The following is a 26299-nucleotide window of genomic DNA, read 5'->3' on the forward strand; positions in this document are numbered from 1 at the left end:
ATGTCCCTCGAGGTTTTTAATTTGTACAAAGAGCCCTCTTATTGTTTCTCAGTTTTATAAAGGCAATGTCTATCCACCTTTCCAAACTAGCGTCACATGGTGGCCCGTTTTTGTGGGTCGTCTTTTGGCCGAATGCACTGTTACTCTTATAGTGGTGCCTTGTGGTTTACCTTTCCCTTCCAGTGTATTTCTCATGGGGGGCTGAACTCATTCCACTGAGCCAGACTCTTATGCAACCTGAGATTGATCACCTCACCATATTTATTTCTAATATTGCAATTTTTAGGAGGAGAGGACATGTGAGAATACAGTCTTCTGATAAGAGAAGTCAATGCCTCTTCCAATTGTGATGGAATCCCAATGGAGCAATTCACCAGAGTTGTTGTGAGAATATGCCCCTGCATGCCTGTTTTTGACAGTAGAGATAGGAGTGGCCATGTGTGACATCACAAGAAACTTGAGACCATAATTTTGAACAGCCCTCCCTTTTAGTGCCTTTTCCTATACATGTGCTCCCACCCAAACGGTCTCCCTTTCCCCTAAGCAGACACTCTCTGTTCTTTCTTCTTGTCTCTAAACTCAGGCCAATTACAACTGAGAAAAACAACACCTTGGTCAAGAAAACATATATTTTCCTCAGGACACCCTTCACTATCTTTCTGTCTTCATTGAAACTATATTTTCCGCATTAGAAGGTAAGATAACCCAGTCCTTTTTTCTTCCATATGTATTGCCATGCCACGTGTGTGTCATATGAAGTACATTACAGGAAGGGTTAAGTACTATGGGAATTTCACTGATCCACATCAGTAAGGTTTGTTGTGAGGTAGTGTTTCTGGAATTTGTCATTATCAGTTGAACTACTTGAGTTTCTTGACTTCCACAACATACTGAAGTACTAAAGTCTTTTTTTCACTATTCATGATTGGGAATGTTTTCCTGACCAGTCTCATGTGTGGATTTTTGACTATTTTTGGTTGTCAGCTTTTGCAGCTTTCAAAAGCCCTTTTATTTCTACCAATATGGATTGAATAGGTGGGTGTCAAATGACTTGTTGGAAGACTGGTCTGAATATGTCCATTTGGAAAGGTTACAGACAGACACTGTGTGATAGGTCGAGTGAGCTCACGAGAGTAAGGACACCAACTGACAGTGAATTCAGTGGCCACTGTCTCTTTCTTTGTGTGACTGACACTGTATTCAAGCAATTGCTCAGAATAGCAGTTGACTGTTTTGTAATGTGAATCATACAACCCAACACAACAGTCTTGGATCTTTGTCTGTCAATGCAAAACCCCCTTGACCGAAACGTCACAGTATGTTTTTAACAATGGATCTATAATAAACTATATTGTTATAATTGAGAGAGTGTCTACTGGACACTAGTGTCTAATGGAGTGCCTTGGAATATAGTTGTTTGAGCACAAAACCCCGTTTTCCCCTTTGTCTATAAATACAAGAATCAGTTGATCCTACTGTATCATTGGAGACCTTCATTTATAGCTCTTCCTCAAATAGAATTGACAGAATCTCATACATTGTTTATTTACCTAGTCAATTTTCTTATCCACTAGTCTCGATGTCAAGTGTACAACTACACCTAACTCCAGGACTATTGCTAAAGCATATAAAAACCTCTCAATCGGCCAATGGAAAGCAAGAAAAAAATATTAAGGTTATTACATAATATGTAATGAATACACCGCTTTATTGCACAGAAAAGGGGGATCAGAGGGTGTTTTATGTGCTGCACTCTGCTGCCATATACTTTGCCTATTTACAGGCACATTTGTTTCCTTCACTCACTCGGAAACTCAGCCTTGGTACAGTATCATATAAATAGCTTAATACTAGATACAGTAACAGAGGGAAGTTGCCACCATTGCAATTGGATGAATCAAAAACGACAGAGCTATCTAGATACATTCACACAAAACATAGTCAACATATGAATATGTCCCTCAAGGTTTTTCATTTGTACAAAGAGCCCTCTTATTGTTTCTCAGTTTTATAAAGGCAATGTCTATCCACCTTTCCAAACTAGCGTCACATGGTGGCACTTATTTGTGGGTCGTCTGTTGGCCGAATGCACGATTCAACAGGCTATATAGGACTTTTTCTTCCCATTACAGATTATATGTTTTCTGATAGGTCAGTCAATAATAATAATAATAATACATAAGATCAGAAATCTAGCTAGTTTTCTTTTTTAGCAAAATCTTAAAACAGACATTTTATTGGAAATGATAGATGGTTTCCATACCACTCTAATTATAGACCATTGCATTTTTTCCTGACATCACACATTTGATTTACAATATCGGACATCATTCTTCACTCAGAGGATTTCCTAGCTGTATTGGTTACCGACCACTATGGCTTCCTAAAATATCCAAAATAAACATCAGAAAAAGACTACATTTCCACGAAAGAACCTTGCAATGTAAATAATGCATACAAAAATAGATGGTGTGTCTAGGTTTGTGTGCATGTGTGTGAATGGGTCACCAGTGCATGTATGTGTGTGTTCGTTTGTAGTTGTGGTCGTTGGGTGTTGATTTCAACAGAGACATTTTGTGTTGGTGCGAAGTGAGAACCGAGCAGAAAGGCATATTCTGGAGTTTGATTCCCAAAACACGATGCAAGTATGGGCTTGCCCGACAGTTCCCGTCCACTCACAACAAGGTGCCTGTCATAAGAAAAGCATTTGGGTTACGTAAAAAAAATATTTCCAGGGGCTCTTAAAGTATTGGAATAAATGTAGGGAGAGATTTACCAAAGGAGAAAAATCCCACACGTAACGTAGCAATGTCGAAATATGAAAAGGAAGAGAGACAGAGAAAGGAATGTTGGTGAAATGGTTGTAGGAACAGCAGACCAACACCTCTGTGGCTTTTCTAAATGCTGTTGGGTATTATTGCTATAGAAACTAGAGTTGGCCCAAAGGGTAGAATTTCCTTACAATTTACCCATACCAAAGTACTGTACACTTAGTATGGGTCATCATCAGAAGGCACATTCTGAGGGATCATCCAATGTATTAGGTTATGTAGGGTGCCCGCTACCTGAATCACCTTTGAAAAGTGTGTGATGCATCATATGATGTCAGAGTAAGTCGAACGGTTATCAAAATCGCGTTTGACATAACAAGGCTTAGGTCTCCAGCAACTGGTGGGGAGTTGCAGCTGGTAAAAACCTGGACTTGCTCCAAACTGCAACTTGGGAGCCAGTGAGCCACGTATCCATCTCAGGGGTTAGGAAAAATTCTGGCGTGCATATAAATGTGAATTCCAACGTCCCACATCACTTGTGTTATAAAACACACCTCCCTAGGGTCATTGGACTCAGCAGTGCAACACAGTTTGTAAGAAGCAGTAATGTTTTCTATGGTAAAGGTCAAACAGGAAAGCTTACTTTCAAAAGCACTATCCAAGATATTTAGGTTTCACTTTCATGCCGTAATGAAATAGACAGAAGTGTTGTGTGGGGGTAGCAAAGAACATTAGTTATGAGTTAATCATAGGACTACATTTTGTAAAGTTTTGTTTTCTTTGGCTAGTCAGACCATATGTTTCTGAATGAAAAGACTATTGTCTGTAAATACAGCACACTGAGAACAAAAGTAGCCTAGCTATAAAATGATCAAATACAACATTGCCTCAGCTGTGAGCCAACACAACTCATGAGCCTTGATAAAGGGCCACATGCCTTATCTTCTTGTATAATTATTTTGTCAATGTATCAGAAGGCGATATGTAAGCAGCCTCATATGACACTCTTTGTTCAGCAAATTGCAATATTTATTGTAATTTGACATCAAATCACAGCTGGCAGCTCAGCATAAGGCTGGTATCTTACCCTATGGTAGCCCTGCAGTGGAGAGGGACAAGAGTGAAATCCAAATCGGTTAAAAAAGAGACGAATGGCACTCTGGATAAATAAAATCTAGATAAATAACAGTGGACAACAAAGTCTGTGTTCACAACAGAGTCTGTGTTCACAACAAAGTCTGTGATGACAACACAGTGCTTCCAGGTGTTGGTAATGGATACTTTTATTACGTTTGTTAGCCTCTTCTATTGGAAGGAATTATATTGGAAGGATTTCAAAAGTAGTCAGGCGTCTCATTACTGGCATTGCAACCTGAGCTGTCAAATGAAATGACACATGCAAGGAGAGAGTGGTGCTATAGATTCCACTGGTGGGAAGCAGACATGTGGTCCCACAGTGACAGCAGACACCTTGACAACTCCCACAGTTACCCTCGAGCAGGGCTCTCCAACCCTTTTCCTGGAGAGCTACCGTCCTGTAGGTTTTCGCTCCAACCCCAATTAGTTGGTTGATAAGCTGAATCAGAATAGTTACAACTGGGGTTGAAGTGAAAACCTACTGGAGGGTAGCTCTCCAGGAACAGGGTTGGAGAGCCCAGCCCTAGAGGCTAGGCTTTGCGACGTGCAAATTCCCCAAACCGTTTTCATTGAAGGTCAAACCTGACTGTACATTTTTTTTTGTCTATCATCTTGAATGACATGCAAACGATAACTTGCTCATTTATCTAAGGTCAATCCTATTTGCTTTGTTTCAGATTGGAACTCGAGCCAGTAAAAAAACATCAGTCACCCACCCGTCTTTGTATCAGCTAAAACAATATGGAACTCCAAAAGCTATCAAATGGCCTCCACCATGGCTTTGTCCCTTTCGAAGATGGGTATGTCCTCTTTGACTGCACATATTGCTACCTGGCATGCATGATAATATCTTTCCCCCAGTTGTGTGCATGATAGTCTTTTGTTGTGCATTTGTGTTTGTTTTCTGACAAAGAAGACTATTACCACCCTATAATTACACAGTAGCCAGTTTATTAGGTACACCACCAATTCATGAAAATGGTTCGCTCCTACAGAGAGTGAGTCTCAGGGCCATGGCTTGCTATATAAAGCAGGCAGACATGCATCAAGGCATTCAGTTACTGTTCGATTGAACATTGGAATGGGTAAAACAAGTGACCTAAGTGACATTGAGCGTGGTATGATTGTCGGTACCAGGCGCGCCGGTTCCAGTATCTCAGAAACAGCTGGCCTCCTGGGCTTTTCATGCATGAGAGTGTCTAGGGTTTACCAAGAATGGTGCGACAACCAAAAAACATCCAGTCAGCTGCAGTCCTGTGGGTGGAAACAGCTCGTTGATGAGCGGTTGGGGGAGAATCATGCAAGCTAACAAGTGGGCCACAAACAGGCAAATAACGACGTAGTACAACAGCGTTGTGAGAACGACATCTCGGAACGCACAACTCGTCGGTCCTTGTCACGGATGGACTATTGTAGCAGACGACCACACCAGGTTCCACTCCTTTCAGCTAAAAACAAGAAGACGTGGGTCTAGTTGGCACACGGTCACCAACACTGGACAATTAAAGGAGTGGAAAAACATTGCCTGGTCCTATGAATCCCGTTTCCTGTTGCGTCATGCTGATGACAGAGTCAGGATTTGGCTCAAGCTGCACGAGTCCATGGCTCCACCCTGTCTGGTTTCAACGGTATAGACTGGTGTTGGTGGTGGAATGGTGTGGAGAATGTTTTCTGGCACACGTTAGGTCCCTTGATATCAATTATATCAATTGAGCAAGGTTTCCATGCCCCGAAGGATTCAGATTGTTCAGGAGACAAAGGGGGGTCCGACCCGGTACTAAATGGGTGTACCTAATAAACTGGCCACTGAGTGTATGTTATATATACCTGGAAAATGGACATTGGACATTGATAAAAAGGAGTGTTGTTTAACCTCAGTGATTTCTATTTCTATTTCCTTGGTTTGATTGACATAATAGCATCCCGCAGGCAGAAGAGGAAGAGGAGATGTTACCACATAAGAGTGATGGGACCAAGAAGCCCCAGTTTACCGATGTGAGTATGAAGAACTATGGCCACAGCTCTGGAGCCGACAGTCATTGTTTTTATGCTGAGATGTCATGTCATGAAATGTCATTATGAGGAGTTATAACAACTGATATTCATGTATTTGTATCCTTGGCAGTTTGAGGGAAAAACCTCTTTCGGAATGTCCGTCTTTAACCTCAGTAACGCCATCATGGGGAGTGGAATTCTGGGATTGTCATACGCCATGTCAAACACAGGCATCGTTCTCTTTATGTGAGTACAGCAGCACACTCATGTGTGCCATGTCCCTATGTGATTTCCTGAAGTGACAACAGACAACCCACTGGGCAAAGACGTCAATTCAACGATTATTCAACGTTGGTTCAACGTAATTTGTTGAAATGACGTGGAAACAACGTTGATTCAACCAGTGTGTGCCCAGTGGGAAATTAGCACACACACACTCCAACCAAGTTAAATATTAACTTGCCAGGTCAAAATTTGTGGGGTGGGATTATTTATCTAGTGTGCCTCGATCTGGCTCTGATGCCACAGTGCCAGAACCGGCTGATAACCTAGTACACACTGAAACGGAGACAGGTTAGTGGAGGAGAGGCGGAGGGAGTTTTGGGCCATCTCTGCCCAGGGGATGAAAGCCGACCACTCCCCCGGCCGGTCCTGGCAATAAGACCGCAGAAACCTACCCACATCCCGGTTAACTCTCACCACCTGCCCATTACTTTCGGGGTGAAACCCTGAGACCCTGAGACCTCCAGACTTTCATGAACACCCTCCAGATCCTTGATGTGAACTGGGGACCTCGATCAGACAGTATATACTCAGGCACCCCGTAGTGCCGGAAGATGTGTGTAAACAGGGCCTCCGCAGTCTGTAGGGCCGTAGGGAGACCGGGCAAAGGAATGAGACGGCAGGACTTAGAAAACCGATCCACAACAACAAGAATCGTGGTGTTTCCTTGTGACGGAGGGAGATCCGTCACGGAATCCACCGATAGGTGTGACCATGGTCGTTGTGGAACAGGTAGGGGTTGTAATTTCCCTCTGGGCAGGTGTCTAGGTGCCTTTTACTGGGCGCACACCGAGCAGGAGAAAACAAAGAAGCCGGAAGTATGGGAGTGGGATCCGTGAATCGCTCCTCTGTGTCATACATCCGAGACAGTGCATCTGCCTCAGCGTTCTGGGAACCTGGTCTGTTGGATAGAGCGAACACAAAACGGCTGAAAAACATGGCCCACCTCGCCTGGCGAGGATTCATTCTCCTCGCCGCCCAGATGTACTCCAGATTGTGGTGGTCAATCCAAATGACAAAGGGGTGTTTAGCCCACTCAAGCCAATGCCTCCACGCTTTCAGAGCCCCGACAACAGCCAACAGCTCCCGGTCTCCCACATCATAGTTTCTCTCCGCCGGGCTGAGCTTCTTCGAAAAGAACACACAGGGGCAGAGTTTTGGTAGCGTACCCGAGCGCTGAGACAGCACAGCTCCTATCCCAGCCTCGGACGCGTCCACCTCTACTATGAACGCTAAGGAGGGATCAGGATGAGCCAGCACAGGAGCCAAGGTGAACAGAGCCTTCAGGTGACCAAAAGCCCTGTCCGCCCCAGCTGACCACTGCAGTCGCACCGGTCCCCCCTTCAGCATTGAGGGAGCTGCTGCCTGACCAAAACCCTGGATGAACCTCCGGTAGTAGTTGGTAAACCCTAAGAACCACTGCACCTCCTTTACCGTGGTTGGAGTCGGCCAATTAAGCATGGCTGAAATACGGTCATTGTCCATCTCTACCCCTGACTCGGACAGGCGGTACCCTAGGAAGGAGATGGACTGTTGGAAGAACAGACATTTTTTCAGCCTTAACGTACAGGTCATGCTCCAACAGTCGACCAAGCACCTTGCATACCAGAGACACATGCTCGGCGCATGTAGCGGAGTATATTAGAATGTCATCTATATACACCACTACACCCTGCACGTGCAGGTCCCTGAAAATCTTGTCTACAAAGGATTGGAAGAGGGATGGATCATTCATTAACACGTACGGCATGACGATGTACTCATAGTGCCCAGAGGTGGTACTAAATGCCATCTTCCGTTCATCCCCCTCCCGGATACGCACCCGGTTGTAAGCACACCAGAGATCCAATTTGGTGAAGAAGTGCGCCCCATGCAATGACTAAGTCACACTGGCTATGAGAGGCAGAGGGTAACTATACTTCACTGTGATCTGATTTAAACTATAGTCAATGCATTTAAACTATAGTCAATGCTACAGTCAATGCACGGGCGTAAACCTCCATCCTTCTTCACAAAAAAGAAACGCAAGGAGGCAGGTGAAGTGGAAGGCTGAATGTATCCCTGTCCCAGAGATTCGGTGACATATGTTTCCATTGCCTCCTGTGACAGAGGATACACTTGACTCCTGGGAAGTGCTGCGTCTACCAGGAGATTTATCGCACAATCCCCCCGTCGATGGGGTGGTAGTTAATTCACCTTCCTTTTACAGAAGGCGAGAGCCAAATCGGCATATACAGGGGGAATGTGCATGGTGGAGACCTGGTTTGGACTCTCCACCGTAGTTACACCTATGGAAACACCTATACACCTCCCTGAACACTGACGTGACCATCCCTTGAGAGCCTTCTGTTGCCACGAAATAGTGAGGTCATGATGGGCCAACCAGGGAAACCCCAAAACCACAGGCGAATTGATCAGGAAGAGACCGATTCTCTCCTCATGACCCTCCTGCGTTATCATACATAGTGGAGCTGTGGTCTCCCTAATCAGACCTGACCCTAAAGGACGACTATCTAAGGAATGTACAGGGAAGGGCACATCAACAATAGGGATCCCTAATCTACGAGCACTTTTTAATTTTTAATTTATTTTACTTGGCAAGTCAGTTAAGAACAAATTCTTATTTTCAATGACGGCCTAGGAACAGTGGGTTAACTGCCTGTTCAGGGGCAGAACAACAGATTTGTACCTTGTCAGCTCGGGTATATGAACTTGCAACCTTTTGTTTACTAGTCCAATGCTCTAACCACTAGGCTACCCCTTCTCCCCAAATGAACGGTCAATAAAGTTCCCAGCTGCGCCTGAATCTACTAGCGCCTTATGCGGGGAAAACTCAGGAAATTCTATAGATATACACATGTGCGCATCAGGAAGCTCTGGGTGAGTTGGGTGCATACTCACCTGGGATGAATCACCAGTGCCCTGCTTGCCGCTTCAACTTCCTGGGGAACCTCTCCAGCACCGACCAGCAGTGTGTCCTCTGCGGCCACAGGTAGTGCAGGAAACAGCCCCCCCTCTGGTCACCCTTAGAGCAGCACCTCCGAGCTTCATAGGTGTAGGATCGGAGGGGCTGGGGGATGGAATGGACGGACCCCGATCCGGACGTCCGCGTGTGGCCAACAGGTTATCCAGCCAGATGGATAAATCCACCAGCTGGTCGAGGGTAAGGGTGGTGTCCCTGCAGGCCAGCTCCTGACAAACATCCTCACGTAGACTACATCGGTAATGGTAGATCAGGGCCCTCTCATTTCATTCCGCGCTGGCAGCCAGGGTCCTGAAGTCCATTGCGAATTCCTGTGTGCTCCTCATCCTCTGTCTGAGATGGAACAAGCGTTCCCCTGCCACTCTCCACCCAGGTAGATGATTGAAGACCGCCCGGAAGCGGCGGGTGAAATCCTCATAGCGGACCAACACTGTGTCTATACTTCCCCATTCAGCGTTGACCCACTCAAGCGCCTTCCGACAGACAGGAGATGAGGGCGGGCCCGCTCTCGTATCTCGAGGGAGCCGGATGGACGGTCGCCAGGTAGAGCTCCAATTGGAGCAGGAACGGCAGCCGTCCCATCATATGTGCTCGGGAGCGAGAGCCGAATCCCACTGGGTCCAGGTGATGGAGGGGTGGACAGCGGTGTGGGTTGTGGTGTTGGTGGTGGTGTTGGTTGGAGTGAAGTTGATGGGGTTGTGGGGAAAACCCCTCTTTCCCATCTCTCCATGTTGAGCTGCACGCGATCCATGGCTGTGAAAAGATGTTGGAGCATCGCCGCGTGCTGCTGGACACATTCCTCCACTGGTACCGGAGGACTGGGTGCACCTGCTAACTCCATTAAAATGGTGCGTGATTCTGTCAAGTGTCAGTTGTGCAGAGGTGAGGACGGAGTCAGGCGCAGGACACAGAACTGAGTAAAATAACGTACTTTACTCAGAAAAATAATCAGCCAATAAATCCACGCAGGGATAACAAACAACCAAAAGACTAACACAAAACCAGGAAAAATCATGCACAAAACATAATGAGAACCAGAGGGTTAAATAGGGAAAAAATAATAACGTAATGGGAACCAGGTGTGTACAATCAAGACATAACAAATGGAAAAACTAACGTGGATCGGTGGCAGCTAGAAAGCCAGTGACGACGACCGCCGAACGCCGCACAAACAAGGAGCGGCACCAACTTCGGCGGAAGTCGCCACAGTTTCTTTTTGTCAAAAGGTCACAGATGCAGCTACTCCCAATATGGTTTGATACACACTGTTACGGCATAATGCGTTGCAACAATGTTACCAAAACAGTACAGTGGAAAGCTGACAAAAATGTAATGAAAAATCGTCAATATAATATTTGACATTTATGGTCTTTGAATGGTTAAAAAAACTGTGGAGAAGAGTGGTGTGTGTTGGTGTGTCCATAAGTAATTTTAATGATGAGATTTGAGACACATGCCACTTCTAAATCAAATTTCAGGAGTTAAATATAGCTTAGAGTTGGCAGATGAATCATAGCTTGCGTATGGGCACACCACATATATGGCTTCCAAGCATGCTTTGCTCTTTGGGTTGCTCACATTCATGTCAGGGTCAGGCAAGAGTCAATTTCTTTTTGAATGCTTATGAATAAATAATTTGAGCATTGTCATTATTAAGTTGCTGTTACAGGAGGCCAGTTTCTTCTTCCAGTGTTTACTTCGTAGTAAACGGTTTGATTAATCGGTGAAGAGGTCGGCTACTCATTATTTAACATTGGATGAAACCACATGAAATCAATTATGTTGTTTACCTTTCCAAAATGTCTAAGTCAGTTGTTTGTGCTCCGCAGAATCCTGTTGATATGTATCGCCTGTCTGTCCAGCTACTCGGTTCACCTTCTGCTTAAGAGTGCTGGAGTTGTGGGTGAGTATGTGTCACTAAGGACCAGTCCATGGAATCAAAGACAAATTAATAGCTGAATCATAGAGTGTATCATAACAAGATGAGAAAAGTAAACTTTCTGTGAACAAATTTTCCCTTCACATCTGGACCATTGAAAAACCTGTTGTTTTACCCCTTGACAGAAATACATAGCTTTTTTATAGAGAAAACTATAGTAGGGATCCACTATATGAAACAAGCTGTCTGTAAATTAGTGGTTGTGGGTTTGATTTCCTGCTGGAGTCACATATACTAAAATGTATGCACTATCTGTTGTAAGTTGCTTTAGATAAAAGTGTATCCTTATGACAGATAGATTCTGTTCCATTTCTACTCTTTCACAGACTAATGTCTCTTATGTCTGTTCAGGTATTCGTGCGTATGAACAGCTGGGTTTCCGTGCTTTTGGACACCCAGGAAAAATAGCAGCGGGAGTCATTATAACCTTTCACAACATCGGCGGTAAGTGGCTAGGGGGACCATGGACTTATGCTGCTGAGGCCAAATCCTGACTCTTCCATTAGCATGGCACAACACGAACCGGGATTCCTCGGACCAGGCAGTGGTCCACTCCTTAATTGCCCAGTGTTGGTGATCGTGTGCCCACTGGATCCGCTTCTTCTTGTTTTTGGTATGGTCGTCCAGTGGTGGAAAAAGTAGCCAATTGTCATACTTGAGTAAAAGTAAAGATACCTTAATAGAAAATGTCTGTAGGTGTGAATTGGGTGGTGTACCTAGTACAGTACTTCCACTAACACATAGTATCTGATTTAAAAATAACCACAGTGACACATACAAATGCACTCATGGCTTCGTGACACTCATGGATTTCATGGCTCATAAAAGTTTTAGTGGTTCAGGACAGAACTTTTTCCTCCAATGTTTGTGTTTTAAACACAGGTAAATGGGCTTTGTATGTCTGTTTTCTTTTGAAAATAGAAGTTAACAACTCTGAAATATGTTTAATCCCCTCCAGCAATGTCCAGTTACCTCTTCATTGTGAAGTATGAGTTGCCTCTGGTCATTCAAGCCTTCCTGGGCTTGTCATCGAACACTGGGTAAGTGGAGCAGCACATTTCGTTTTTTGTTCAAAAATAATCTTTATTAAAAATGTTCACATTTTACAATTCAGCAATAAGGCCCGTGTGGTATATGGCCAATATACCACGGCTAAGGGCTGGTCTTAGGCACGACCCGTTGGCCATATACCACAAACCCCCAGGTGCCTTATTGCTATTATAAACGGGTTACCAACGTAATTAGAGCACTAAAATAAATGTTTTGTCATACCTGTGGTATATCAGAATATACCACGGCTGAACCACCCAGTTTATAGTCATAAATAATTCACACAAATACAAATAAACTTTCACATCAATGCATTTGAGTTCATAATTACATAACATGATTTACAGATTTAATAGTATCCATGGAAGTTTTTTGGAGTCCATCGTATTTCTTATTTTTTTATTCAATTTTTATTTGTAAAAAAAGAAATATAAATAGTGTTTGAAACAAAAAGAAATGTATAGACTTATAGGCATCTTGTCTTCCAAATTGTACTTTTCACAATGCATTGTCCACAATTATTGTCCACAATATTTGTTTAGTAATGTCAATGCATAATATTGTCCACCATACTTCTTTAGTAATGTCATCCATGTGAATATCGAAGACGGACTTGGGATTTATACATAGACTTACATCATAATTCACATCAGATTCCATATTTCTTTAGTTTTGTGGTATTTCACTAAAAGGTGTTACATTTTCTTCATCATGACAAAACGATTCCACTTTACTACAGCACGCACTGGTAAACGTCGTACTGAAATCAACCAGGCAGGATCTCTGACATTTTCTGACAGTTGTGCACAGAGGAGATTTTTTAAGACATTATTTTGTATCTGCATGGAAGCCCATTCCCGCCACCCACATTTTTTTTATCTCACTACGAGTTATGAGATAGTAAATCATAATTATGAGATATTAAGTCATAACTATGAGATAGTAAATCATAATTATGAGATAGTAAGTCATAACTATGAGATAGTAAGTCATTATTATGAGATACAGTTGAAGTCAGAAGTTTACATACAGTTTTGGCAAGTCGGTTAGGACATCTACTTTGTGCATGACACAAGTAATTTTTCCAACAATTGTTTACAGACAGATTATTTCACTTATAATTTGCTGTATCACAATTCTAGTGGGTCAGACGTTTACATGCACTAAGTTCACTGTGACTTTAAACAGCTTGGAAAATTCCAGAAAATTATGTCATTGCTTTAGAAGCTTCTGATAGGCTAATTGACATAATTTGAGTCAATTGGAGGTGTACCTGTGGATGTATTTCAAGGCCTACCTTCAAACTCAGTGCCTCTTGATTTTCCTATGATGTCAAGCAAAAAGAAATCAGCCAAGACTGCAGAAAAAAATTTGTAGACCTCCACAACTCTGGTTCATCCTTGGGAGCAATTTCCAAACGCCTGAAGGTACCACGTTCGTCTGTACAAACAATAGTACGCATGTATAAACAACATGGGACCACACAGCCATCATACCGCTCAGGAAGGAGACACGTTCTGTCTCCTAGAGTTGAATGTACTTTGGTGTGAAAAGTGCAAGTCAATCCCAGAACAACAGCAAAGGACCTTGTGAAGATGCTGGAGGAAACAGGTACAAAACTGTATCCACAGTAAAACAAGTCCTATATCGACAGAACCTGACAGGCCGCTCAGCAAGGAACAAGCCTCTGCTCCAAAACCACCATAAAAAAGCCAGACTACAGTTTGCAACTGCACATGGGGACAAAGATTGTACATTTAGGAGCAATGTCCTCTGGTCTGATGAAACAAAAATAGAACTGTTTGGGCATAATGACCATCGTTATGTTTGGAGGAAAAAGGGGGATGCTTGCAAGCTGAAGAACACCATCCCAGCTGTGAAGCATGGGGGTGGCAGCATCATGTTGTGGGGGTGCTTTGCTGCAGGAGGGACTGGTGCACTTCACAAAATAGATGGCATCATGAGGTAGGAAAATTATGTGGATATATTGAAGCGACACCTCAAGACATCAGTCAGAAAGTTAAAGCTTGGTCGCAAATGGGTCTTCCAAATGGACAATGACCCCAAGCATACTTCCAAAGTTGTGGCAAAATGGCTTAAGGACAACATAGTCAAGGTATTGGAGTGGCCATCACAAAGCCCTGACCTCAATCCTATAGAAAATGTGTGGGCAGAACTGAAAAAGTGTGTGCGAGCAAGGAGGCCTAAAAAAACCTGACTCAGTTACACCAGCTCTGTCAGGAGGAATGAGCCAAAACTCACCCAACTTATTGTGGGAAGCTTGTGGAAGGCTACCTGAAACGTTTGACCCAAGTTAAACAATTTAAAGACAATGCTACAAAATACTAATGGAGTGTATGTAAACTTCTGACCTACTGGGAATGTGATGAAAGAAATAAAAGCTGAAATAAATGATTCTCTCTACTATTATTCTGACATTTCACATACTTAAAATAAAGTGGTGATCCTAACTGACCTAAAACAATTTTTACTAGTATTAAATGTCAGGAATTATGAAAAACTGAGTTTAAATGTCTTTGGCTAAGGTGTATGTAAACGTCCAACTTCAACTGTATGTAAGTCATAACAATGAGATAGTAAGTCATTATTATGAGATAGTAAGTCATTATTATGAGATAGTAAGTCATTATTATGGACATCGAATAGTCCTGTAGGTCGACTGCAGGGTTTTTACCTTTATTTTACTAGGGTAATCTGGGATTCAAACATTAAACATTAATGGCATTATCATTAAAGCATTATCCTCACACTTTAAACAGCTGAGGAATGGGGCAGGAGAAATGTAACTACTCTCATATACATAGACGCAAGGACTCATGGACTGACCATCCGTGAGATCCAAATGATATTTGTAACAATGTTTTGAAGCTATACAGTGTTTGTTTACAATTACATGAAATGAAGTAAAACAAGCTTATATTTTGGATTCTGATGGAGTAAGACCATTGCTCGTGAGGCATTTCTAAATTGCATTCTTCAAGAATCAATGTCTATGTATAAGTCCAAAAAATGGATGTACCAGTCCCAAATTGCCCCTTTCATGGATTGAATTGAATGAATGAATGAATTAAATCTGATGTCAACCAGATATCATCAAACAGGCACCAACTCACATCAAAATAATTATTCAATCCATAATATAGAACATTATCACCACAAACTCGCTCTGGCTCTCACACACGCACACGCACACGTGAGTCATGTGATACAGATTGCCTAAACGTGTCTCATAATAATGACTATGTAACTCAATCGTCCTCTTCTCTCTCTTCTCGTCCTCTTCTAATTACCCGGGGGTCGGGTAATTAATGCTGAAGTCTGACTTACTCGCGTCCTCAAAGGACTTCCTCACTCTCTCTGTGGCTGAACTTGGAGGATTGGATACTCTCATCGACACCTTCCTCGGAGATCTGGTCGCCTTCACTCTTGGATTCAACTCCCTCGGCTTCTCTCTCATTCACTGGCACCTGTCTCTCAGCTGCGCTCGGACCTGTCGAGCGATGGAACTCGTTGTCGGGGTCGATGTCTCTGTCTCTTCTTCTGGCTCTTCATCTGGGCTGGATTGTGGACCAACCCTCACTTTGTAGGCATACGATTGGGGACACTTGAAGAAGTCATGGCCCTCTTTTACACACAGGGTGCACTTGCTTGTAGACTCACATACCCTGGATTTGTGTCTAAGATCTCCACATCTCCAACAATTCACCTCTGACCATTCCTTGCCCTGATGGTCTGGCCCCTGGCAGATGTAACAATGAGGGGCCTGTCCAGGGTAGGAGATCATCCTCTTGTATGGGCCTAGGGAGATTGAGTTACGGATTGTTATCAAATGCCCACTTGTTGTTTCGCGCACTTGGTACTTGGGTACTCCATACCATATCCCAATCTATTCCACGGGTTTCAAAGAAGGTTGTAAAACAGGGAAGTACCTGTTTAGTAACATTTTGACGTTGTGATCTGGAACTCTGCCCGTCCGGGACTTTCAAAGACCATCTTGACGTCCAGCTCTTTCCACTTTGCGGCTGCCTCTTGGGCTGACTGGACTTCTAGACAGAAACGTAATGGGGGTTGTTCCTCAAAATGTCTCCTGTTCGTCAGCGCAATGATATAGTAAATATTGAGGTCAAATGTTTCAAATGAGGTGACAGTACAGAATGTCACCTTTTATTTGAGGGTATTTTCATACATATCTGTTTTACTGTTTAGAAATGAAAGCACTTTATGTATCTAGTCTGAAGGTGTCATAAGTATTTGGCCAAGGTCACTTATATGTGTACTGGTATTAAAGTAGTCAAAAGTTTAGCATTTGATCCCATATTCCTAGCACACAATGACTACATCAATCGTGTATTCTTTTGGTTGTGTTTCAGATCATGTTGTGCCCAATATAAATGAATGGTAAATAATGTATTGTGTCATTTTGGAGTCACTTTTATTGTAAATAATGTAATATGTTTCTGAACACTTCTACATTAATGTGGATGCTACCATGATTACGGATAATCTTGAATGAATCGTGAATAAGGATGAGTGAGAAAGTTACAGAGGCATAAAGTTACAGAGGCCCCCCCCCCCATAAAATTGCAAACCTCCCCTGTTATTGGTAATGGTGAGAGGTAGGTTAGTAAAAGCCAATCTATTTCTCCCTTAGACTAAATCAATTGTCCCTAAACAGTATGTTTTCTACATAGTCTACATTGCATGACTTATTGAAACTAGAAGTAACTAACTTTTGTGTCCGGCTGTGTTTTTTATTTTTATTTTATGTTTTAAACTAGAGAGTGGTTCCTGAATGGGAATTACCTCATCCTCATCGTCAGTGTGTGCATCATCCTTCCACTTGCCCTGATGAGACAATTGGGTATGTGACTGATCTCATCATGAACTTCGACCTTTCATAATGGCTGCTAATGACCTCTATGTCTGTCAATCATTCAATCAACACCTCTTGATTCATATATTCATAAAACAAAACATTTGGATGTGTATCTGTTTAGAACATGTTTTAGGTCAGGAGCAGACATGTTCTGGAAACCAAACATTGTCAGCTGGTCTGTGGGATGGTTGTTGTTTTTGTTGTAGTAACAATACTCGACTGCATCTTGCAGGGTATTTGGGTTACACCAGTGGCTTCTCCCTCACCTGCATGGTCTTCTTCCTTTCCTCGGTGAGTGACTTTTTGATGACATCTGACGACAGATGTCTATATTTTATTATTATATTACACTATATATTATACCAACAGTTATACATTTCAATGCTATACTAATACTGCATGTGCTTTTCACCATTTTGGGAAATTAAATTCCTCCTGGTGATTGGCTGTTTTAGTGATTCTTTACCCTTGTTAATGTGCTGGATGTGCTCATAACTTTTGTGTTCACAGCTTATCATAGGACATGACTAGCGATAATTTATGAGGATATATTTTTATCTTGTGCCACTCTACCTCACATGACATTTCATGTGAGCTCCTGTTTCCTATACTCACTGCCAGCCAGGCATTGTTGTTGAAATTTGCTAACAACATGGATAGAGGTGTAGGATCTTAATTTGAGCCAGTTTGCTACTGCAGGAAAATACTGCACCAACAGGAAATGTGAAGTATTATGTGGATTATAAGTGAATGAACATTTTTGGGGGGAGTTGATACATTTTTCATAAGGGAAAAGTGGAAATTACAAATGTCAGAAGCCTTTTTAAACCTCAAGTTTTACATTTCCTGCATTGCAAATTGAGATCCTGCATCTGTACGTTAACCTTCTGAAATAGGTCATTATCTAATTATGTTGACATACAAGGAAAAAGGGGGGCAACATTTTAAATGAAACATATTCGTCGCAATAATTATTTAGATATTGTCAATTGTAAAATCTATAACTCAACAATTTTTGATACTATTCATGTAAGTGTAACGGATGTGAAACAGCTAGCTTAGTTAGCGGTGTGCGCTAAATAGCGTTTCAACCGGTGACGTCACTTGCTCTGAGACCTTGAGGTAGTTGTTCCCCTTGCTCTGCAAGGGCTGCAGCTTTTGTGGAGCGATGGGTAACTACGCTTCGAGGGTGACTGTTGTTGATGTGTGCAGAAGGTCCCTGGTTCGCGCCCGGGTATGGGCGAGGGAACGGTTTAAACTTATACTGTTACATAATGAATAGTCAGGGAGAAAAAGGTGTAGATTCACACGAAGAGGTGTTTATTTCACCTTCGCAGAATACAGGAATCATGGTCATACACAGGCAGGCAATGGTCATACACAGGCAGGTGAATCAAAACTAGGACTGAAGGCTATAACCGGTTCTCACAAACGAGCTAGGAAAAGGCTTAGTAGAGTCAATATGAACAATACCTCACAAAGGCACAAACAGAATGAACTGAACTAAATAAGGAGCTGATCAGACCTGGTGAGTAACTAACACAGGTGAAATCAATGTACAAAAATGAAAGACAGGGCTATGTTGAAGAACACAAAGAAACAGGGCTACGTTCAAGAAAACCACGAAACAGAACACAAGGTTGACTAAGAATATAAATACAGAACCTTACAATTCAAGGTTGCTTGAATAATTGAGCACAATCCTAGATTACACTATTGTGCATGTTGCTGATGCAGTTCTGGGCATTAACAAGATACTTTTTAAAATGCCTTGCTGCAGAAAGGTACATTAATAATGGAACAAATTCTATCGTTGAACTTGATCAATTAGCAGAAGGAGGAATGAGGCTTGGGACAGGATTTCACAAATTAACCAGAGATAGAGTATGTCATCATGGTTGTCAGCGATAGAGGGTCAAGCTGTTCCGCTAACTCTGACAGCTCAGCTTCTTTCTTTCTTTCTTTCTTTCTTTCTTTCTTTCTTTCTTTCTTTCTTTCTTTCTTTCTTTCTTTCTTTCTTTCTTTCTTTCTTTCTTTCTTTCTTTCTTTCTTTCTTTCTTTCTTTCTTTCTCTATCTCAAAGGTCATATACAAGAAGTTCAACATCCCCTGCCCCATGGTGCCATATGGCAGAAATCACACAACAATCATCAACACCACCGTGGAAGAGGGACAGTGCGAAGGCAGAATGTTCACCATCAACCAGGAGGTTAGGAAATGAAGAGTTTATGACACACCTACACAAATATCAGTTCAAATATTATTTTTTGTGCTTATTCCACATCACCTCTGCTCTTAGGTTCTTACTGTGTTAAGACCACATAAGGTTAGGAGCTATTTGCAGTTGGAGCAGAGGTCATTCAATATTATAATGATATGGTGTCATGTTACTACCGGGCAGGGCCGGGTAGGTTACTTTCTAGATGTAATCCATTACAGTTACTTGTTACCTGTCCAAAATTGTAATCAGTAATATAACTTTTGGATTACCCAAACTCGGTTACGTAATTTTATTACATTCAGTTACTTTTAGATTACTTTCCCCTTTAGAAGAAGACAAAAATGTATGTTACCAATTAAATTATATTTATTGCAGGATAAATCAATCTTAAAGTTTACATAGCTGGCCATATATGGATGTTCAATTTTACTTTATGGGTTGATTATGTAGGCTTCTTCTAACCCATCGTTTTCTACTACATATAATACAATAAAATTATATATTTACATTAAAAACCAAAGTCTATCCGAATTCTTGTCATTCCAATAAATGTTATACCCCTTGATCGTCAAGTATAGGACTTGGAAATATAGATTAGCCAAATGGTTTTATCTAAGCATGACCCCAAAACTAAGGACATATTAGCCAGCCCCACTCGGTTGTTTATGATTTTGTTGTTATGTAGGACTGATTGGGCTCATTGATTCGAGTTGAAAAATAAATGCTGGAATGGCATGCTTTGAGCACTACTGAAAAGTGCTAATTACATGTGAAAAATGAACGCCATATGCTGCATTTGCTATAGGCCTATTGTTTACCTTTTTGTTGGTGACAATTTGATATCTTGATCATATGTAGCTATTTAAATGGCAAATCCACAGATGAAACAATAACAAAACGGTCGCCCCGCCTCTGTTTTGGTAAAAAGCTGAGGGATGGGCCTGGAGAAATGTAACCACTCTCAGATTAATAGACAGAGCTATGAATACAAGGACTGACCATCCATGATATCAACATTATTGTTTTGACCATGTTATGAGGCTATACAGTGTTTGTTACATATACAATGTTTTTACAAACATTGGAGTAATACAAGCTTATATTTTGGGTTCTCATGGAGTGTGACAGTTGAACTAAAGCTCATGAGGAATTTATAAGTTATATTCTTCAAGAATCAATGGATATATATACAGTACCAGTCAAAAGTTTGGACACATCTACTCATTTGAAGGGATTTTCTTTATTTTGACTATTTTCTATATTGTAGAATAATAGTGAAGACATCAAAACTATGAAATAACACATTTGGAATCATGTCGTAACCAAAAAGTGTTAAACAAATCAAAATATATTTTATATTTGAGATTCTTTAAAGTAGCCACCCTAGCTGATTTCAGCTTTGCACACTCTTGGCATTCTCTCATTGTGAAAACAGAGAAGTGTCAAAGATTTTTTTTCCGCAAATATCCTTTCTTAATTTAAAAGTAATCCTTGAAGTAATCATCTAGTTTTTCAAAAGTATCTGTAATCGGATTACAATATTCTTGCTGGTAACGTAACGGATTACAGTTACCGTTTTTTGGCAATCCATTTCTCCCCAACCCTACTGTCGGGACAAGTGCTTGTCCATGTGTTTTGAGGCGGAGCAGAACCCAGTGTGGCACAATTATCCACACAGTCTTGTGAGTTTCCTCAAACACTCCTCATGCGACGCCTCTAATTTGAGTTACCCTTTATATGGTTTTCAGACGGCGTATACCATCCCCATCTTAGCGTTCGCCTTTGTTTGTCACCCCGAGGTGCTTCCCATCTACACTGAACTGAAAAAGTAAGTCGATAAAACTCCCAATTAGCTCCCTTCATAAACACCATAACATGTCGGGATGACAGCCTTTATCTTTTTTTACTGATACTCATTTTGCAGTACAATACCTATTATACCTGTTGGCTTTTGATTAAATCAAGGGTCAATTTTTGATGTAATAAATGTAGCATCATTACTGTACCTCATTAATTGAAGAAAAAAAAAAACCCTGCTTTCTTTTCCACCAAAGTGCCACCAAGAGGCGTATGCAGGGTATTGCTAATGTGTCCATCATGGGCATGTTCGTCATGTACCTCCTCACCGCCATTTTTGGTTACCTCACCTTCTATGGTAAGACCAGGGCTTCAAGAGGGCTTTAGTTGTATACAATCTACAGAAGAAAAATAATGATTTTAGTATTTAAAATTATACTCAATTTGTGTGTGTGCATGTGTGCATGCGTGTTTGTGTGCGTGCGTGCGTGTGTGTATGCGTGTTGCGTATATATGTTTATGTAGTGAACACAGAATCTGAGCTCCTGCACACCTACAGCAAAGTGGACCCTCTGGACACACTTATCCTGTGTGTGCGTGTGGCCGTACTGGTGGCAGTCACCCTTACTGTCCCTGTGGTTCTCTTCCCTGTAAGAGCCTCCTCTCATAAACTCTCATTACATACTCAAATGACTGTATTTCTAAGGACACTTCAAGTGGTTTGCATTTCAAACATTGTTTGCATTTTAAAACCGACATAGCCTTGAAATACAGGTAACTGCCAAAATAAAGGAAACACCAACATACATTGTCATAATAGGGTCTTGGGCCACCACGAGCCGCCAGAACAGATTCAATGCGCCTTGGCATAGATTCAACAACTGTGTTTTGTTGATGGTGATGGAAAACGCTATCTCAGGCGCCGCTCCAGAATCTTCCAGAAGTGTTCAGTTGGATTGAGATCTGGTGACTGACACGCACACACGCACGCACGCACGCGCACACGCACGCACACGCACGCACACGCACACACACACACTCTCCCTATGATTACCAAAATAATGGGCAACTAGGCATGAACATGACCCTAAGCATGATAGGATGTTAATATGCTTAATTAACTCAGGAACCACACCTGTGTGAAAGCACCTGCTTTTAATATAATTTGTATCCTTCATTTACTCACTTTCCTTTATTTTGGCAGTTACTTTTATATCCATTTCCCTCTAAATGTTAACTTACTGTGTCACACAGAATAGCTGATGCCGGATTGTACATTGTACATTCTGTTAATTTAGATTGACTTCACACATACATACCTCTTAACTTGACAGCCATACTTCAAGTTTCGCCCTAGGCACTCCTCTGAGTCTTCTCTGTTGTGTGTGGCTTCCAGATTCGCAGAGCCATTCTCCAGCTCCTGTTCCCAGCGAAACCCTTCCACTGGGCACGCCACATCACCATCGCCCTGTGTCTCCTCTTCGTGGTCAACGTGCTCGTCATCCTTGTGCCCAACATCCGAGACATCTTTGGCATCATTGGTGAGACTTATATATTTATGAATATAGACTACTACAGTTATTGCCGTCCAGCCTCCGATGCTCATTCTCCCCACACTCACAAACCAACCAGACACACTGTACCATGTTTCATCATCATCATCATCCTTATTAACACTATGGGAAGGAAGACCTTCATATTTACATTATATATTACAAATGCCTCATACAAGAGTACTTGCCAGTGGAACAACTCATTGTCTCCTTTATCTGTCCAGGGGCCACCACTGCACCTAGCCTGATCTTCATTCTCCCAGGGTTATTCTACATCCGCATTGTTCCCACTGAACAAGAACCAATGAAGTCTAGACCAAAGATCACAGTAGGTGTTCACATCATTCATACATTTTCCTTCCATTGTCTAGACACGTTTGTTAAAACTCTCTACACAATCCCCAGGTTTTGGCACCATATAGCATGACCCTTTCGCTACAGTTTGGAGTGGGTGGGTGGTATCACAATGGGTGCTAGTAAAAACATCCTAAACCCGGGTTTGGGTGGAGATTTTTAACAACATGAATGACTTTAAGGCGAATTCCAACAACTCTTTCTCTGGCTGGTTTCAGGCTGCCTGTTTCACAGCCATGGGCTTCATCTTCATGTCTATGAGCCTGACATTCATCATCATCGACTGGACGACCGGAGAGAAACGAGCTGGAGGTGGCCATTAGAGCACATCCATTGACGATAAGGGTCCAAATGCCACACAGCAGCACGCCCTGTCGCCGTGCCACTTCGCAATCCCGTCTGGATTGTGAGAAGGATAAAACACCATCTAAAGGCTGGACCCACATGATCATGAGTCTTACCATACCACCCCGATGGTAAGACCATTTCCCCATCAATTCAAATCAAATGGACATGCTACACTTCAATGGAGGCTAGTCTTTGAGGAACCCAGTGATGTCACTTGCTTTGTGGTAGGAGTTCTAGGCAGTGTCAGAGGAGCTGACGAGGGTGTTGCCTGTTGAAAGCCCTAAACCACTACTTGCTGCCTGTGTCAAAAGCCATTCAAAAAAGTGACAGAGATAGAGGGGAGGGGTTCATTTTCTCTATGCAAGGGGACTTGATCTCTTGTACAGTCAGTCCTCAGCTACCCAACTGCCAAACAATTCACCCCAGGTTCGTTTCTCGATCAAATATCGGCTGTGGTTTAATCAACCAGGTTTAAGGAGAAGAGAAGAAAATGTTCTTCTAAAAGGGATTTACTTTTATGACATTACCCTGTCTGTGAACCCCTAGATTTGGTTGTTGAACGTCATTTCAGAAATATTTGTTGAGGTAATTGACCGAGATGTGGGACTGGTAGTGTCCAGTGTTTTTTCCTCAGAAGCTGCAGACCATTATAAACCAAATGAGCCAAGAATGATAAATGAAACACTTTTCTGTATGGTTGACCTATTTATATTTTATCATGTTGCTTCATGCCAAATAATGTATTGACTCAAATGTTCCAGTTATCATGGAGCAACCAGTTTTTTTCTGTATCTCTATTAGAATGAGAAAGATATACAGTTCATATTTTTAGCTCATTTCATCCTTCTGTCGAGTCACTCTTCGAGATATTGCAAGTTTGGCCTCGAAATCTGTTGGACACGATGTCTTCAATTTGGTATCCCATCTAGTCTTCACCACAATATTCAGAACAATGAAATGACATGTTTCGAAACGCATGAGCATAGTGAACAAAAACAACTGTGAACCCAAAATACTTTGTACAGTATAATTATCATACGTTCGTTCTCCTTTTGTGAAAAAAGGTTTTATGCTGGTGTTATGCAAATAGGGAATCCGCAATAATGTCTCTGTATATTTGACATCCAACAAAGCAATGAGGCAATTAATGAAGAAGCGAGTGCCATACAAACTGAATGATGACATTCTGCTGTGTCTTATTTGACATGTACAGTCTGTGCAGATTTTCAGTTCATGTCCCTGCTTATAATGATTTGTATAGTGGAGACTGAGGTAAAACTATTGAATAATGTCAAATATTGACATAGAAGCAATAGATAATGTGTAGCAAGAGGATCTTGGAGCCCATTTGGGTGGCTGAATGCTTGTTTAGGAAGGACAAGGCTGAGTGTCTTGGAGACATCGTTCCAAAAAGGTGATAGCTTTTTGTAATGTCACCAGCCTACGGTCTGTTGCTAAGCACATTTTGTGTTTGACATGGCACCATTGTCAATTATATTCTATTTTCAATAAAGACGAGTGGTTGTCAGTATTTATTGAGACGTCTTTACTGTCATCTGCATGCTCTATGTCTTTTGCTTTTCACAACATTCATAAATGATTGACAAATTAAATTGTAATTCTCCTTCAGCATGCAGACAATAATAATTAAAGAGGAACTCCAACCACAATCAAGCTTTTAAAGTTAGATTATTGGTTATAGACGTGTAGATTGGTTTTGGTCCCAAGATTTACTGGTCAGTAAAACAAACGTTTTGAAAGGAAGTGAGGAGCTAAATTAAATTGATTCCTCATAAAGAACATGAGTGATATCATTCACACTAGATAATAGTGGCACATATTTACAGTGCCTTGAGAAAGTATTCACTCCCCTTGACTTTTTTCACATTTTGTTGTGTTACAGCCTGAATTTAAAATGGATTAAATAAAACATTGTTGTTACTGGCCTCCACACAATACTCCATAATGTCGAAGTGGAATTATATTTTTCTGAATTTTTACAAATGAATAAAAAGTGAAAAGCTGAAATGTCTTGAGTCAATAAGTATTCAACCCCTTTTATTATGTCAAGCCTAAATAGGTTCAGGAGTAAACATTTGCTTCACCAGTCACATCATAAGTTGCACGGACTCACTCTGTGTGCATTAATAGTGCTTAACATGATTTTTGAATGACTACCTTTTCTCAGTTATTAGTTCAAATCAATTGTATTTGTCACATGCGCCGAATACAACAGGTGTAGACCTTACAGTGAAAGCCTTTAACCAACAATGCAGTTTTAAGAAAAATACACACAAAAAGTAACAAATAATTAATGAGCAGCAGTAACATAACAATAGCAGGGCTATATACAGGGGGTACCTGTCAATGTCAATGTACCTGTCAATGTGCTGGGGCACCGGTTAGTCGAGGTAATTGAGGTAATATGTACATGTAGGTAGTTATTAAAGTGACTATGCATAGATAACAGAGAGTAGCAGCAGCGTAAAAAAAAGGGGGCAATGCAAATAGTCTGGGGTAGCCATTTGATTAACTGTTCAGGAGACTTATGGCTTGGGGGTAGAAGCTATTTCGAAGCCTCTTGGACCTAGACATGGCGCTCTGGTACCGCCTGCCGTGCGGTAGCAGAGCGAACAGTCTATGACTAGGGTGGCTTGAGTCTTTGACAATTTTATGGCCTTCCTCTGACACTGCCTGGTATAGAGGTCCTGGATGGCAGGAAGCTTGGCCCTGGTGATGTACTGGGCCGTACGCACTACCCTCTGTAGCGCCTTACGGTCAGAGGCCGAGCAGTTCCCATACCAGGCAGTGATGCAACCCGTCAGGATGCTCTCGATGGTGCAGCTGTAGAACCTTTTGAGGATTTGAAGACCCATGCTGAATCTTTTCAGTCTCCTGAGGGGGAATAGGTTTTGTCGTGCCTTCTTCACGACTGTCTTGGTGTGCTTGGACCATGTTAGTTTGTTGATGATG

The 26299-nt window shown here is 41.9% G+C and overlaps 1 protein-coding gene across 1 annotated transcript; it reads left to right on the top strand.

Annotated features, from left to right (window-relative positions):
- The first annotated feature begins 509 nt into the window (after positions 1 to 509).
- LOC135504535 (sodium-coupled neutral amino acid transporter 3-like) lies at positions 510 to 24857 on the top strand. The gene is made up of 16 exons (XM_064923215.1): positions 510 to 695; positions 4586 to 4708; positions 5828 to 5903; positions 6034 to 6149; positions 10998 to 11071; positions 11459 to 11551; positions 12066 to 12147; positions 16957 to 17039; positions 17287 to 17345; positions 19137 to 19262; positions 21023 to 21102; positions 21329 to 21429; positions 21597 to 21721; positions 22468 to 22612; positions 22849 to 22952; positions 23197 to 24857. The coding sequence occupies exons 2-16, from the start codon at positions 4650 to 4652 to the stop codon at positions 23299 to 23301; spliced, it is 1428 nt and encodes a 475-aa protein (XP_064779287.1). The 5' UTR covers positions 510 to 695; positions 4586 to 4649; the 3' UTR covers positions 23302 to 24857.
- Positions 24858 to 26299: the final 1442 nt, after the last annotated feature.

The sequence above is a fragment of the Oncorhynchus masou genome, chromosome 18, assembly GCF_036934945.1.
Source record: "Oncorhynchus masou masou isolate Uvic2021 chromosome 18, UVic_Omas_1.1, whole genome shotgun sequence".
In the NCBI taxonomy this organism is placed as follows: domain Eukaryota; kingdom Metazoa; phylum Chordata; class Actinopteri; order Salmoniformes; family Salmonidae; genus Oncorhynchus; species Oncorhynchus masou.

What these genes read in the sequence shown, in the direction of transcription:
- LOC135504535 (XM_064923215.1), top strand. Translation starts at nt 4,650, where the DNA reads ATGGAACTCCAAAAGCTATCAAATGGCCTCCACCATGGCTTTGTCCCT. An exon ending in AGAAGCCCCAGTTTACCGAT is followed by an intron (nt 5,904 to 6,033) that starts GTGAGTATGAAG and finishes TATCCTTGGCAG; the next exon opens with TTTGAGGGAAAAACCTCTTT. An exon ending in AGTCTAGACCAAAGATCACA is followed by an intron (nt 22,953 to 23,196) that starts GTAGGTGTTCAC and finishes GGCTGGTTTCAG; the next exon opens with GCTGCCTGTTTCACAGCCAT.